At 38.2% G+C, this 15,143-nt stretch overlaps 1 protein-coding gene across 1 annotated transcript in view; it reads left to right on the top strand.

Annotated features, from left to right (window-relative positions):
- The window catches only part of LOC149205358 (uncharacterized), a 95,047-nt gene extending 81,863 nt beyond the window's left edge, over nucleotides 1-13,184 (top strand). Inside the window, exons 2-4 of the mRNA XM_089397383.1 lie at nucleotides 12,277-12,451; nucleotides 12,543-12,701; nucleotides 13,101-13,184. Of these exons, the coding sequence (XP_089253509.1) occupies nucleotides 12,277-12,451; nucleotides 12,543-12,701; nucleotides 13,101-13,184 (418 nt within the window). The remainder of the gene's footprint in view (nucleotides 1-12,276; nucleotides 12,452-12,542; nucleotides 12,702-13,100) is intronic.
- The last annotated feature ends 1,959 nt before the right edge of the window (nucleotides 13,185-15,143 follow it).

Here is a 15,143-nt window from a genome sequence, read left to right as displayed (position 1 = left end):
AACGACAAACTAGCTAACTAATGGCTAAAACAAAATGACTAACTGGCTACAAAATGACTAACCACTAGCTAACCAAAATGAGGCCCCAAGCCTTCTTATTTATACAATTTGAGGACCCAACAGTCCTCCTAAAAGTTAGGGACTTGGCTGCCCAAGACTTGTTGTTAACAGCAGTCCAACTTGACTTGCTTGGCTGCCCTTGAGCTGATTGATTCAGTGGCCCTTGAACTCCGAGCTGATGGTGGAGAATTCGAGGTAAGGGCCCATAAATGAGGGGGACACCTTCCCACAAATCCTCTAGCTTGTTCTCCCACGAATTTGGCTGCCAAGTGCTCATTAAGACCTTCAAATTTGTCTCTAAGTTGACCAAAAAGGCTACACAAAGCACCCATTAGACTTCTTGGCATAATGACTAACCAAATTCACTCTATTAACATAAAAATAATAAAAAACATGCAATAAACAAATGAGACTGGTGGATTAAGTCAAATTAGGAGGTTGGATGAGCCCAAATATTTGTCCATTTTTGGGGCTCATCAAGCTACCCCCTAAATGAGACCAAAAGATGGATATCCGATACTTGTAATTGACTCAGGGTATGTGGATCCCTCTTGTCCCTGCCAACCATCTCCCCTGGGTCTGCCATCCACCCTCTCGATAATGTTCCAATATAAGGTCTGGAGCCCATACACATATTGGAAAACTACCTCAGTCGTACCCGGTATCCTCTGCTCATGCTTGGTCCCTGCATGCCCTGAGAAAAGAGTGACGCATGTCTCCCTCGTGACTAGCTCCCTAAAAGTAGGCTCGGTGATGAACGATATGCCACCCCTGTAGATGATCACCTCATCCCCCAACCTATGGCTATCAACAGATGCACCAACCCAATGCCACTGCTGAAAAGTCTCCCCCCTAGTGTGTTGGGTGTCACCCAAATATCTTGAGTGAGCTCCTCGTCCCCCGCTGCTCATGCCCAAAGTGCAAAAAGTCAACAACAAACTAGACTGCACCCGTGAGGGATGTACAAGAGGTTCAAGAGTTTCCATGGTCTGCGTATTAGAGTCTTCATGATCTGCATATAAGGATCTCCATGACCTGTGCATAAGATTCTTCATGAACTGCGTATTACTGTCTCCATGATCTGCGTATCGGTATCCCTCATACTAGCGTATAAGAGTCTTCATGATCTGCATATAAGGATCTCCATGACCTATGCATAAGAGTCTTCATGAACTGCGTATTATTGTCTCCATGATCTGCGTATAGGTGTCGCTCATACCAGCGTATAAGAGTCTCTATGACTGCGTTAAGGTGTCATCATTGACTGCGTATCTGCTCCTCTCATTGATTGCGTTAAAGTGTTTCTATGACCAGCGTATAACATCCTCTGAGAACAACATATATCATCCACTATGAACAATGTATCTCATCCACTATGAACAGTGTATATGATCCACTATGATCAGCGTATATGATCCATTATGAATAACATATTTGTACAGCGCATAAGGTCTCCATTATCTGTGTATAAGAATCTTTATGACCTGTGGCTAGGGCATGTTTGTACTGCGGCTAGGCATCATACACTTAGCCCAGCTTACTCTTTTTGTGTCTCTCCTTCACCAAAAACCCAAAACGTGGAGAGGAGGAGATCACATGAAGAGTGTGTCAAAATGACTTCAAATCCTCTTCTATTTATACTAAAACGTAGATGATGAATATACACGTCTATTGGGCTTCTGAGCCTACTCAAGTTGTTGGCCGACTTGACAATTTGTTTTATAACATAAACAAATTCATAACTTCATAAATACTTATCAGAATCAGATGATATTTAGATCAATCCTACACCTCTCGATGAGAGGGATCCAATAAAAATATCAGTTGCCATAAATAAGATGACCCACATGGAGTTTGGCCCTAGTTGCCAATTTTAACACTCCCTCTCAACTAGGGAGAACTCCATCCACTGATCCATATGTCCGACTGTACTATCTCTGCCATCAGTGCCCTGCATTGCTCTACTCTGCTCTGCTCAGCTCAGCTCTGCTGAACCATGAAGAAGAATTGATCAAGAATATGTCATACCATTCTCCACTGACCCGAAGTCAGTCTTGGAGTGTGTACCACTGGTCCCAGACTAGTCCTCAACCCACTCGAAGTCAGTGTCATAGTAGGTACAACTCCTACCACTGGTCCCATACCAGTACTCTACTGACTCGAAGTCAGTCTTAGAGTATGTACCACTGGTCCGAGACCAGTCCTCAACCGACCTGAAGTCAGTGTCATAGTAGGTACAACTCCTACCACTGGTCCCAAACCAGTATCATTGATCCCAGATCACTGAAGGTCATCCTAGCATAGGGACTACAGTAGATACAACGATGCGTCCATCGGTACTACTATGGTCCCTATCCTCATTTCCCTGCTCATTGATCAGATGAGAGGTACTTCCCATGAGTCTCGGACTGCATGGGTAGGATGCCTCGACAGGAGAACTAATCATCCTATCCACAAGAGAGCGAATCATCCTGTCCCACAAGAGAGCGAATCATCTTGTCCCACAAGAGAGCAAATCATCTTGTCCATAGGAGAGCGAATCATCCTGTCCACAGTAGAGTGAATCATCTTGTCCCACAAGAGAGCGAATCATCTTGTCCACCGGAAAGCGAATCATCCTGTCCACAGGAGAGCGAATCATCCTGTCCCGCAAGAGAGCAAATCATCTTGTCCACAGGAGAGCGAATCATCTTGTCCACAGGAGAGCGAATCATCCTATCCACAGGAAATCGAATCATCCTGTCCCACAAGAGAGCGAATCATCTTGTCCCAATGCGCACCACTAGGGGAGGGTGAGTCACCCTGTGGTCGTATGTTGCTCCAGTAAGAACCGAAAGCCCCCAGAGCTCCCACAGCTCAATGTATGCTACATGCAGGACCCTTTTACAAGGGTCTCTCGACGACTCCAAGTCGTTTGGGAAAATCACTAGTTTGATCTTTCCCCAGGGCTTTGACAAAGTGTAGCGACCTGTACATCATCTCAATGCAATGGAGCCTCCTTGCTCATCGACTTACCATATCCCAGATAAGGTAGTATCTAATGTCTATCTGCTGGAGCAATCATCGAATATGGGATTCCTCAATAATCGAATCCCACCTCTGGTTGTCACAGAGAATCACAGTGGTATTCATCATGTGTACAAACAGCTCACTTAAGAGCTTCTGCAACCATGCAGCTTCACACGAGATCATACTCGTAGCTATGTATTCAGTCTCGGCGGTGCTTATAGCAACCGACTTCTGCTTCCTGCTTATTCATGATATCGAAGCAGAATCCAAAGAGAACCAACACTGAGAAGTGCTTTAGTGATCCTCCACACTGCCTGCTCAGTCAGCATTCGAATAATCATGCAGTTTCATATTTCCGGCAGTGTATCTCAATCCATGAGAGATTGTGCCCCGAAAATATCTCAGAGGATTCTAGGCACCAATGCAGTGAGGATAAACCAAATATGAGCTCACCATGCTAACTGCAAAACATATGTCCGGACGGAAGTTCATCAAGAACATCAACGCGAATGAGTTTATAAAACTCAGACGCATTTCCCAAATCTGGTCCGACATCACTGTCATGTATCCTCGAGGTAGTCACAGGCTTGCAGTTCACCATTCCACATCCAGAATCCAACTTCCTCTTACTTCTGCAAGTGAGAGGGTCTGCATCTATTAGAAATAGGTCGTCCTCATAAGGTGCTGGTATGAGAGGTCTATCATCCACAACCTTCGGATGGTTTGGATCCGTTTCACTCCTAGTGAATTTCAGCTTTATCAGACAGCTATCGATCCTCTCATACTATGCCCGGGGTGTTTTGCTTCAAGCCATAGAGGGCTTTCTTCCACCTGCATATGCGAGATTCTTGATTATCAATCTCAAACCCCTCGGGTTGTTCCAGACCTGTGGACCTGCTACATGAGGGGAATGGTCCCCTTGTAAGATTTTCCTTCGGTACATCTCAGACATGTACTTTCATGCTCCTTTTGAATTCAGGCATCCCTGTCACCATCTGACTCACAGACTTTCGGTGTTACGTGTCAATGGACATGGTCCCCAGTGGACTTCCTGCAATTTGATACAACCCTGAACTCAAAAACATCTTTGAAAATTCTATTTCCAAACACGTACCTTTCCATCGATGAGTGCCACCCTAAAACCTTTGACTTCCATTGCTGAAATGGACACCAAGTTCTTCTTGCGATCAGGTACATAAAAGAGATTTTGTAAATGAATCGAGTTACCCTCATTCAATTGAGGGGTAACATTCCCTACACCCTTTCCGGGATAGGTGGCATCGGCTCCAAGTTTAATCCCACGATTGTTTCCATCTCTACCAAATTAGATAGTGCACCCATCTATCCGATGAAGTGCCTTGAAGCACTACAATCAATAAGCCAGATTCCCAAAGAATATGAAGGGGAGGGCCAATACAAGATAATGCTTCTTAACTGCTAGATTAGCTGAAATCTGTCTGCGGTCCACCTTCTTCACCTTCCAAGGAGAGATCTTCGAGCAGACGTCAGGAGTGGCCATGGGATCACCCCTTTCACCTATTGTAGCCAATCTCTTCATGGAAAAGTTTGAAAAGAAGGCCCTTGACACCTACTCGTTAAAACCTAAGTTTTGGATCAGGTTTGTAGACGACACCAGTGTCAATTGGCCCCATGGGGAGGACGAACTTAAAAACTTTTTAAAACATCTCAATAGCATTTCCAAAGACATCAAATTTACAATGGAGATGGAAGAGAATAATTGCATCTCTTTCCTAGACATCCTCCTCATTAGAAACAAGGATGGCTCCATAGGTCACAAAGTGTTTAGGAAAAAGGCGCACACTGATAACTATCTCCATGCAAATTCCCACCACCACCCAGCTCAAAAATTGGGTGTTCTTCAAACCCTCTTCACTAGGGCATGTAGAATTTCAGATGAGAGCCACACTGAAGAAGAAATCAACTACTTAAAAGGAACATTCTCTAAGCTAGGATACAATAACAAAGATATCTTCAAAGCCATTCAAAAAGCCAAATCTGGAAACAATAAAAACAAAACCAGCAATTCCCCAGCCATTAACGCCTACCTTCCATATATTCATGGTGTAACTGACAAACTAGCCAAAATTCTCTTAAAAAAGAATATCAAAACCTCATTCAAACCCTTGACAACTATTAGACAAAGAATGAAATCAGTCAAAGACAACCCAGAACAATTCCAGCAAAAAGGTGTTTATATCATCAGCTGTTCCTGTGGAGAAAAATATATTGGGGAAACAGGAAGGTCAGTGAGTATCAGGCTTAAAGAGCATAGTGCAGATATCCGAAGGGAAAGAACCCATTCCTCAGCCTTGGCAGAACATGTAGGTAAAACAAACCACCATATATGCCTTGAAAACACAAAAGTCATTGCAAATGAAAAACACCATTTCAAACGTAAAGTCCGAGAAGCTCTTGAGATCATAAAACACCCACATAACCTCAACAGGGATGGAGGCCTAGAAATTAGTAAGAATTGGACCTCACTCCTCACCCCCATGGATTGAAATGACCCCTCCTTTCTTCTTACCTTCTTTGCTTTAGATCTAATCGACTCCTCCCCTAACCATATAAAACTTTTATTGCATTAACAATCATATAAGCCTAAGAATCTCAACATTAATAATACACTAACGTCCTAAGTAACTAAAAACTTGGAAGAATTAAATAAAATAAATTTATTGCATAAACAATTCACTTATACTTAAAACCAATATAAATAATGTATTCAAGCAATTAATAATACTTTATAATGTATCCAATAAATAAAATAAATTAAAATTACAATTACTTGTAAATTACAATTAATTATAAAGATCTTTAATTATAAAATAACTTTATAAAATTACAATTAATTAAAAATTACAATAAATTAAAAATTAAAAATAATCAATTATAAATAACACTAAATCAAATATAAACAATATATTCAAGCAATTAATTAATTAATTAAAAATTACAATTAATTACAAAAAACTTTAATTATAAAAGAACTTTATAATATATTAGAAAAATGCAATTAATCATAAATTACAATTTGTAAAAATTACAATAAATTAAAAATTACAAATAATTAATTATAAATCGCAATTAATTATAAATTTATTGCATAAACAATTCACTTATACTTAAAACCAATATAAATAATGTATTTAAGCAATTAATAATACTTTATAATATATCCAATAAATAAATAAATAAAATAAAATAAAATTACAATTACTTGTAAATTACAATTAATTATAAAGATCTTTAATTATAAAATAACTTTATAAAATTACAATTAATTATAAATTACAATAAATTAAAAATTAAAAATAATCATTATAAATAACACTAAAACAAATATAAACAATATATTCAAGCAATTAATCAATTAATAAAAAATTACAATTAATTATAAAGAACTTTAATTATAAAAGAACTTTATAATATATTAGAAAAATGCAATTAATCATAAATTACAATTTATTAAAAATTACAATAAATTAAAAATTACAGATAATTAATTATAAATTTATTACATAAACAATTCACTTATACTTAAAACCAATATGAATAATGTATTCAAACAATTAATAATACTTTATAATATATCCTATAAATAAAGAAATAAATAAATAAAATAAAATTACAATTACTTGTAAATTACAATTAATTATAAAGATCTTTAATTATAAAATAAATTTATAAAATTACAATTAATTATAAATTACAATAAATTAGAAATTAAAAATAATCAATTATAAATAACACTAAAACAAATATAAATAATATATTCAAGCAATTAATTAATTAATTAAAAATTACAATTAATTATGAAGAACTTTAATTATAAAAGAACTTTATAATATATTAGAAAAATGCAATTAATTATAAATTACAATTTATTAAAAATTACAATAAATTAAAAATTACAAATAATTAATTATAAATCACAATTAATTATAAATTACAATTAATTATAAAAGAAATTTATAATAAATCAGAAAAATTATAAGAATATAGTAAATAGTAAAAAAAAAAAAAAAAATCTTGTTCATTTCAACCATAGGTTAGTCGGCTCACATGATTGACATCTCACACAACCATAACCATATTTATCACTACTGTCTCTCTTCTTTGTAAATCAAGTCCTGATGATGAGTCTTGGTCTAGACTTGAAACGTCGACGAAGCAAAAATGAAAACTGTGGAATATCCGAATTCAGATTCCAAAAAACCACACCACAGAAATCTACAATCCATTATCTTCTTAATCTTATCAGAAACGACATTTGATTCTTCATACCTGGGGTTCCTTGCTTTTTATGAAGAGTCGGCCATTTCCTTGATGACCTGCATTACGTGTCATTCCTTTGATCATTGAAGATGTCCCTATTGTTATCATCATCAAGTGATGTGTCCCTTCCATTCGGACACTCCTTTGCATAATGGCCGAACTAGTTATTTGCCTTTCCTTCCATCCTAAGATCTGGTCTTCCAATGAAGTGATCTTTAGGTAGGCCATATTCCGCTGTGTCATTCTGATGATATTCTTTGCTTCGACTTCACCGTTAGTGAATGACAAGAGGGATGATGATCCCATTGATCCTTTTGTCCTGTCCCAACTGTCTTTGGTGATTGCTCTTTCACTCTTGCTTGGGCATTGTCTTCACCTCAGCTCCGATACCATGTTAAGTTTAGGTGTGTTCTATGCTAGAGCAATTTATTTTAATTTTCCAATATCTTTTCCAAATTAGCAATCACATCAGCATTAAAGTAAACCACAAATAGAACATAAATATAAATCGTAGAAGACAAGCCAAGACAAGAGGACACAAGATGTGGCGCCAGCCAGGGACAAACCCCAATGTGGGGAAACCCTTGATCAATTCTTCTTTTATGTTCTTCAAAGTTCAACAGAGAGAGAGATAGTACATTTACAACAGAAGTCAACACTTTGACTTATCTAGATTTGAGCATAGATCATCTCCTATAACGATGATACATGAGATCAGTTGAAGACATTCTGCTTCAACTGATTCTCCAAGGTGACGACTTCACCTATCGTCCATTTGCTGCACCTTACCGTGTAGCACCATGCTGTACCATCACAGTGCTGGACCTTGATGACTAAGCTGCTCTCATCTGCTCTCATCATCATGCTGCCCATTATGCTGCATCTTCCATCATCATGCAGCCCTATTCATCATCATGCTGACCTTAACTGACATGCCCATCATTCATCATCATGCTGTCTTATTCATCATTTTGCTGCCCATGCCCATCATGATCTGAGATATGAGAGTTATATCGAGATCAAGTAATGATCCTATAACTGTCATAAGAATGTAAGTATATCATGGAGATCACACATTGATCAAATTGTTGTGATCTTCTATACTGTTCTAGTTATGCCGAGAATGTAGCCCTACTGCTCCAAACCACCGCTGGTCATTATGTTGACATTGCTACTGTCCCTATGACTTGTGACTAAATGTTTCCATGAACTGCGATTAAATGTCGTTATGACCTGCATATAAATGATTCCATGGACTGCGTATAAAGAGTTTCCATGATCTGCATATTAGAGTCTTCAGGATCTGTGTATAAGGATCTCCATGACCTGTGCATAAGATTCTTCATGAACTGCGTATTACTGTCTCCATGATCTGCGTATAGGTATCCCTCATACCAGTGTATAAGAGTCTTCATGATATGCGTATAAGGATCTCCATGACCTGTGCATAAGAGTCTTCATGAACTGCGTATTATTGTCTCCATGATCTGCGTATAGGTGTCGCTCATACCAGCGTATAAGAGTCTCTATGACTGCGTTAAGGTGTCATCATTGACTGCGTATCTGCTCCTCTCATTGACTGCGTTAAAGTGTTTCTATGACCAGCATATAACATCCTCTGAGAACAGCGTATATCATCCACTATGAACAGCGTATATCATCCACTATGAACAACATATATGATCCACTATGATCAGCGTATATGATCCACTATGAACAACGTATTTGTACAACGTATAAGGTCTCCATTATCTGTGTATAAGAATCTTTATGACCTGCGGCTAGGGCATGTTTGTACTGCGGCTAGGGCATCATACACTTAGCCCAGCTTACTCTTTTTGTGTCTCTCCTTCACCAAAAACCCAAAACGTGGAGAGGAGGAGATCACATGAAGAGTGTGTCAAAATGACTTCAAATCCTCTTCTATTTATACTAAAACGTAGATGATGAATAGACACGTCTATTGGGCTTTTGAGCGTACTCAAGTTGCTGGCCGACTTGACAATTTGTTTTATAACATAAATAAATTCATAACTTCATACATACTTATCGGAATCGGATGATCTTTAGATCAATCCTACACCTCTCGATGAGAGGGATCCAATAAAAGTATCAGTTGCCATAAATAAGATGACCCACATAGAGTTTGGCCCTAGTTGCCAATTTTAACAGTTTTTGTCTCATTGGGAGAGGTTTTGGCTTTGGATGATCGCCTATATCTTATGTCTTCTTGAGTCTTGTCTCATTGTTCTTTATGCTTTTGATAATTGTTTGATGAAAGGAACACAATAATAATCAAGTTGAAGAAAAATATAACAAAGAAAACTAAAAACTCATCACAAGCAATTATCATTGAAAGAGAAATCTCTCATCTTTGTGCCCCTAGATTTCTCAACACTCTGGTGTCATAGACTGAAGGTTTCTCCCACATGCTGAGCCAATACTATGAGCTCTGATACCACTATGATATTCCTAAGGGAAAATTAACAATGATAACAAGCAATAACAACACATGCACACAAAATTTTTACACGAGTAAGTACCCAAATTTTTTCCAAAAACTACGCCAAGCTGAGCCATTTTATTATATATAATGGTATGAGTACAATGGGTATGAACAAGTGTACTTGGGCTTTCCAAAGGCAAGCTAGACAAACCCCAGGTGAGAAAACAAGGAGCCGAAATGCTAGTGACTCCTCTATGCTCTACATTGCCCTAGAAATTTGCACTGCTGGCTGGAAAGGAGTCCCAGTTTGAGGCCCCTAGACTGCTCAGAAAATTCTGTCATATTTACCTTGGCCTCTCCTTAATAAACCCAGAAAGACCCAAAGAGGGTTGGGCCTGATCTCAACCTTCCAAATTTGCCCCAATTTCCACGTGCTCCTCCAACTGCTGGGTAATTCGACCCACCTGGAAATGTCACTTCTCAGCTCCTCCTCAATGATAGAAAATGCTAGCAAAATTCCCCTCTAGATGCCCTTTCAAATCCCAGCTCAATTTGGCCCCAAATGTCCCTCCTCCCAGCGCCCACGTGTGGCCTAGAAACTTCCTCTGCGCAGGCCCACACAGTCTCTGAAATGGTGTCACTGCTGCAGCAAAAAGTCCACAAAGATGTTCCTGCCTAGCACTCCAATTCTTCAGCGAAAGATGGCCCCATGCTCTCCCGGAAAGCCCAACAAGTTTGCTGCTCCACAACTTGCTCTCTCCCAGGAAGTGCGTCTTCTCTCCTACACGTAGACAGCTGAATAACTCCCACGAACTGTCTTGTGCGACATCCGGAACAGCTCCCAAATAGTATAGATCCTCCTCCTTGGGCTGACACTCAAAGTCCACCGAAGGTAGGGTGAGATTCTCGTATGAAAATCTTGTGTGCTGAACAGCACTTGCAGACTTGGCTCAACAGCTCAAGCATGCTAGGTGAGTGTGCATAACAAAGGTTCAAAAGCGCTCCAAAATGATGTATCTTTCTCCTATTTATCCTTGAGCTCCCCTTTTTCCATGTGGGCCCCATGCATTGACCTCATCTTGGCTTTCTCCCTCCAAAAGTGCGAGTTAGCTCAAGGGCTGCATATTCCCCTTTTGGGGTGGCCCCACGATCCACTATCATTTCGGTTTTCCCTTCTTCTCCTATGTTGGGACGTACCTTAGCCAAATTAATCAAGTGGGGTTCTCCCAACCCACTTCTCCTAAGTTCAGCACCAAAAATATCAAAATTGACATAACTTAGACAAAATTGCAAAACTGTTGTAGCTGCTGGGTGAAATTAATTAGAGGGGACATCACAAAGAATGATGGTCTGTTGAGATTTCACTGGTAGTTTGATGGAGATTTCCCAGCTCTTTTTCGGCGGTCAACGATTTTATGATCCTCAATGTTGTTGAACTGCTGGCTTTACTGGTAGTAAATGCTCAGTATGCTTTCTAAATTTGTGGGTGAATGGGGATTCAATGTTAGCCTTTTAATGATTTTTTTTGGGTTTCTGTGTGTTTTTTGTCTTCATCTGGATGCCCATCTTTAAATGTGTATCACATAGAGATGAATAAGGTTACCCAATTCAAAGGCTCTGTGTGGTTGTGTTTTAAACTCTGCTGTTAACAGTTACATTTTCTCTCTCAAACCTTTCCATTTAAAGTTTCATTACCAGTGTGATTTCAAAATATATGCTGATTCCTAAGTAAGTACAGTTATGGAAAACCCCGTTGAGCTGGAAAAGAATGAGCACTGAAGAATGCGGAGCTGCTGCTGATGTGACGGTGGATCGCAAGCTCTGCAAGCACTAAGTGATTCCCTACTTTGGCAAAATGATCCTTCTTGCCCGGTGCAGAGAGGTGTGGAACCTCCAATGAATATCCCTGAATGTTGTTTCCTCTGTCACTGTGGGGACAACACTCCAATATATTTGTGTGAATTATGTTTTGTATCCATGGCAAAAAGACAGGTGTTATATTATGGTAAGAAACATCTATTTCTGTGACTCATTCATGAAATGTTCGATTACTGATTAGGTTTGTCGAATTTGATGACTTGCAACTTTTTCTATCTTGAAAAGGGTGGATCAGTGGGTGACAACTAGAGGTTGATTGGGATGTTAGTTTTTAAAGACCAGATTTAAAGACGGTAGCTTGCATTTCTGGTTTGCATTAAACATATTAAAGTGGTTATAGTCTGGGTCATTTCTGAAATTGTTAGCATATTTTCTGTTATCTTATAAATTGAGTTTTCTATTCTGAAAATGCAATACAAAGTGTCTGAAGAGTACCCAAGAACTTTTTTTTCTAAAGACTACGTGGTGAAAAAGTTTGTTATTTAATAAATATTTTTGTGAATGCTGGAGCTTAAATATATTAATAATCTGTTTATTGCAGTTTATCATTATAATGATGTATTTGGTTTTTTTTTTCCCTGTAGCTGGGATTGTCCTTCGCCCAGTACTGTGGAAACCATTGGAGGAATTCATGGAATGTTGAGCATGCCTGAGTATGGATTTATAGCAATTCCAAGGGATTCAGTTTTGTGCATACCAAATCCTGGAGGCAGCAATAAATTTGGAGCTTCATTTGAGACCCCATTTGGAAATAGGATGGTAAAATATTCTTGCTCTTCTATGCTTGCTGAAATATGCAATATCTGACTACATGTGCTCTCTTACTGATGGTGAAAATTGTGATCTCTAGGCAAAACCTGTACAATATATGGAAACTATATGTGCTTTAAAGCCAAACTTGTGGTCTACCCTACCTGACGAAGTGCCTTCATGGGCATCTGACAAGAGGAACAGAATTTCGGTGGACAGAACGACACGCTGGCTTGATGAATGCCTTGCTATGCAACCTGTAATTTGCATACCTAACTTTCTAGCATGCATCAATTTGCAAATGCTTAAATTATCGAAGTATTGTTTTATATCTATGCATTTGATTTAAAATCATATATTGAAATATGTGAAAAGAGAAACTTCACTTTGATTGGGATGTTAATTATCAGCTTTGTTTGTCCTTCTTGACTTTATTCAGTTTGGAATTGCTGCTTTGAAAAAAAATTGAAGCAATGGATCATTATCTGGCTAATACCCAATCTTCTACAATCTAGACGAGAATGCAGGCATTAATGTTGGGTGGAGTGTCCACTCGAAACATTGGGCATGTCTCAAAAACATTAACACAGTTTATTTCCAAAATATTTCTGTAAACAAATAAGTATTGTTTTCGTTATAATCTACTTCTGGGTTGTAGGATCTGTTGGATTCAAAATCTAAGGCATTCTTTTGGGAGCACATTGTAACATCTTACTATGAGTACTGGGAAGTGATAACTTAATCCTTTAATCTGTGTTTTTCTATTATATAAGCCATGTATAGTGACATCAAGGAGAAACTTAGGTGGCACAATTAACTCAGTTATTCAACATATTCATATTTATTATTATTAAAAGATATAGAAGATGATTACAATTTGTGGGAGGCCCTTGGCTTTATACTGCCTTGGGTGCCTCTTGATGAATGGGCATGATCAACCTTTGCCTAATAACTACTTAATTAAACTAATTTTTATATAACATTGCCTTCCTCCCGAAAAAAATGCTTTGTCCTCAAAGCATACGCAACGATGGATGTTGTTGACGAAATGCTTCAGTCTCCCAAGAAGCTTCTTTTTCTGGTAAGTCCTTCCATTTGATCAAGTATTTCTTGATTACACGAGATCAAAGCTTCTTTTCTCTGGTGGATATGATACCTTTTGTTTCTAAAATGACCCTTCCTTCATCATCTAAGGATGGAAGCTTTGTTTGTGCTAATTGATGGTTGCCCAGTGCCCTTTTAAGGCAGGATACATGGAAGAGTTGTGAACACGACTTTTATCTAGAAGGCTTAAACTATATGAAACTTGGCTAATCTTTTTGTTGATCTCGTATGGTCCATAGAACTTTGGTGCCAATTTATTTTTTCTTTTTTGTTTCAAGGACAACTGTTTGTATGGCTGGAGCTTGACAAATACCCATCCCCCAACTTCTATTTCGGTCAGCTTGTTGCTTCATATGGTTTCTTGCATACTTTAGATTTTCTTTTAAGGTTTGGACGATTTTTTGGGTTTCTTCTAGTTGGTTTTTAACAACTGGTAGATTTGTCTGGACGGTAACTAGATCCTTACATTTCGGAGGTTCGTACCCATACAAAGCTTGGAATGGAGTCATTTTTGCTGATGTATGATAAGTAGAATTATACCACCATTCAGCGAGATGCAACTACTGAACGCACTTATTTTGTTTTTCTGTAGCATAACAATGTAGGTAGGCTTCCAAACATTTATTGACAACTTCTGTTTGTCCATTTGTTTGAGGGTGATAAGCAGAACTCATATTTAGGTAGGTTCTTATGTGGTTGAACAATTCCTTCTAGAAATTACCCTTAAAGTTGGCATCTCTATCACTCACAATGACTTTCGAAAAACGGTGTAATTTGTAAATATTTTTGCAAAATATCTCAACGATTTGTTTAGCTGAGTTTGATTTCTTCATTGCAATAAAGTGAGCATATTTGGTGAGTCTGTCGACTACTACGAAAATCTTATCCTTGCCCTCAGATATAGGTAATCCCTCAATAAAGTCCATTGATATTTCTTCCCATTTCTGATTTGGAATGTTTAAGGGGTGAAGTAATCCAGGTGTCATAATATTTTCACTTTTATTTCTTTGACATTTGTCATATTCTGCTACATATTTCTGAATATCGTGACTCATCCCCTTCCAAAAGAATGATTGACATGCATTGTAGTAAGTTTTAAAGAATCCTACATGTCCGACTAATAGTGAATCATGTGACTCCTTGAGTATCTTGGATTTAAACTTGGAGTTTGAATTCAGACAGATTCTTCCTTTGTACCATAGATATTGTTCTTCCATTTAAATTTTGAGTTGTCTGGAAGGTTATTGATTATCGCAGTTATTTCTGGATCCTTGGCATACTCACTTTGAATCTCATTAAGCCATTCAGGAACAACAATTGAGACTGCAAGTAATGTTGGTTCTTCGTCCTTCCTAGACAGGGCATCTGCTACTACATTGTCTTTTCCCTTTTTATGTAGTATCTCCATGTCAAAGGCGACAATTTTTTCAATCCATTTTTGTTGTTCTTTGGAAAGTTTTTTTTGTTGGAGGAGGTGTTGGAGACTGTTATGATCTGTTCGAATGGAAAACTTACTTCCCAAAAGATATTGTCTCCACTTGGCCAGTGCGTGCATAATAACGAGCATTTCCTTGTTGTATGTGGATTTAAGACGTTC

This window comes from Pinus tabuliformis, chromosome 1_2 (assembly GCF_031772625.1).
Source record: "Pinus tabuliformis cultivar Carrire ecotype Pingquan chromosome 1_2, CPIR1, whole genome shotgun sequence".
In the NCBI taxonomy this organism is placed as follows: Eukaryota; Viridiplantae; Streptophyta; class Pinopsida; order Pinales; family Pinaceae; genus Pinus; species Pinus tabuliformis.
The sequence above is the reverse complement of the archived record's forward strand: the minus strand, read 5'-3'. Positions and strand labels throughout refer to the sequence as shown.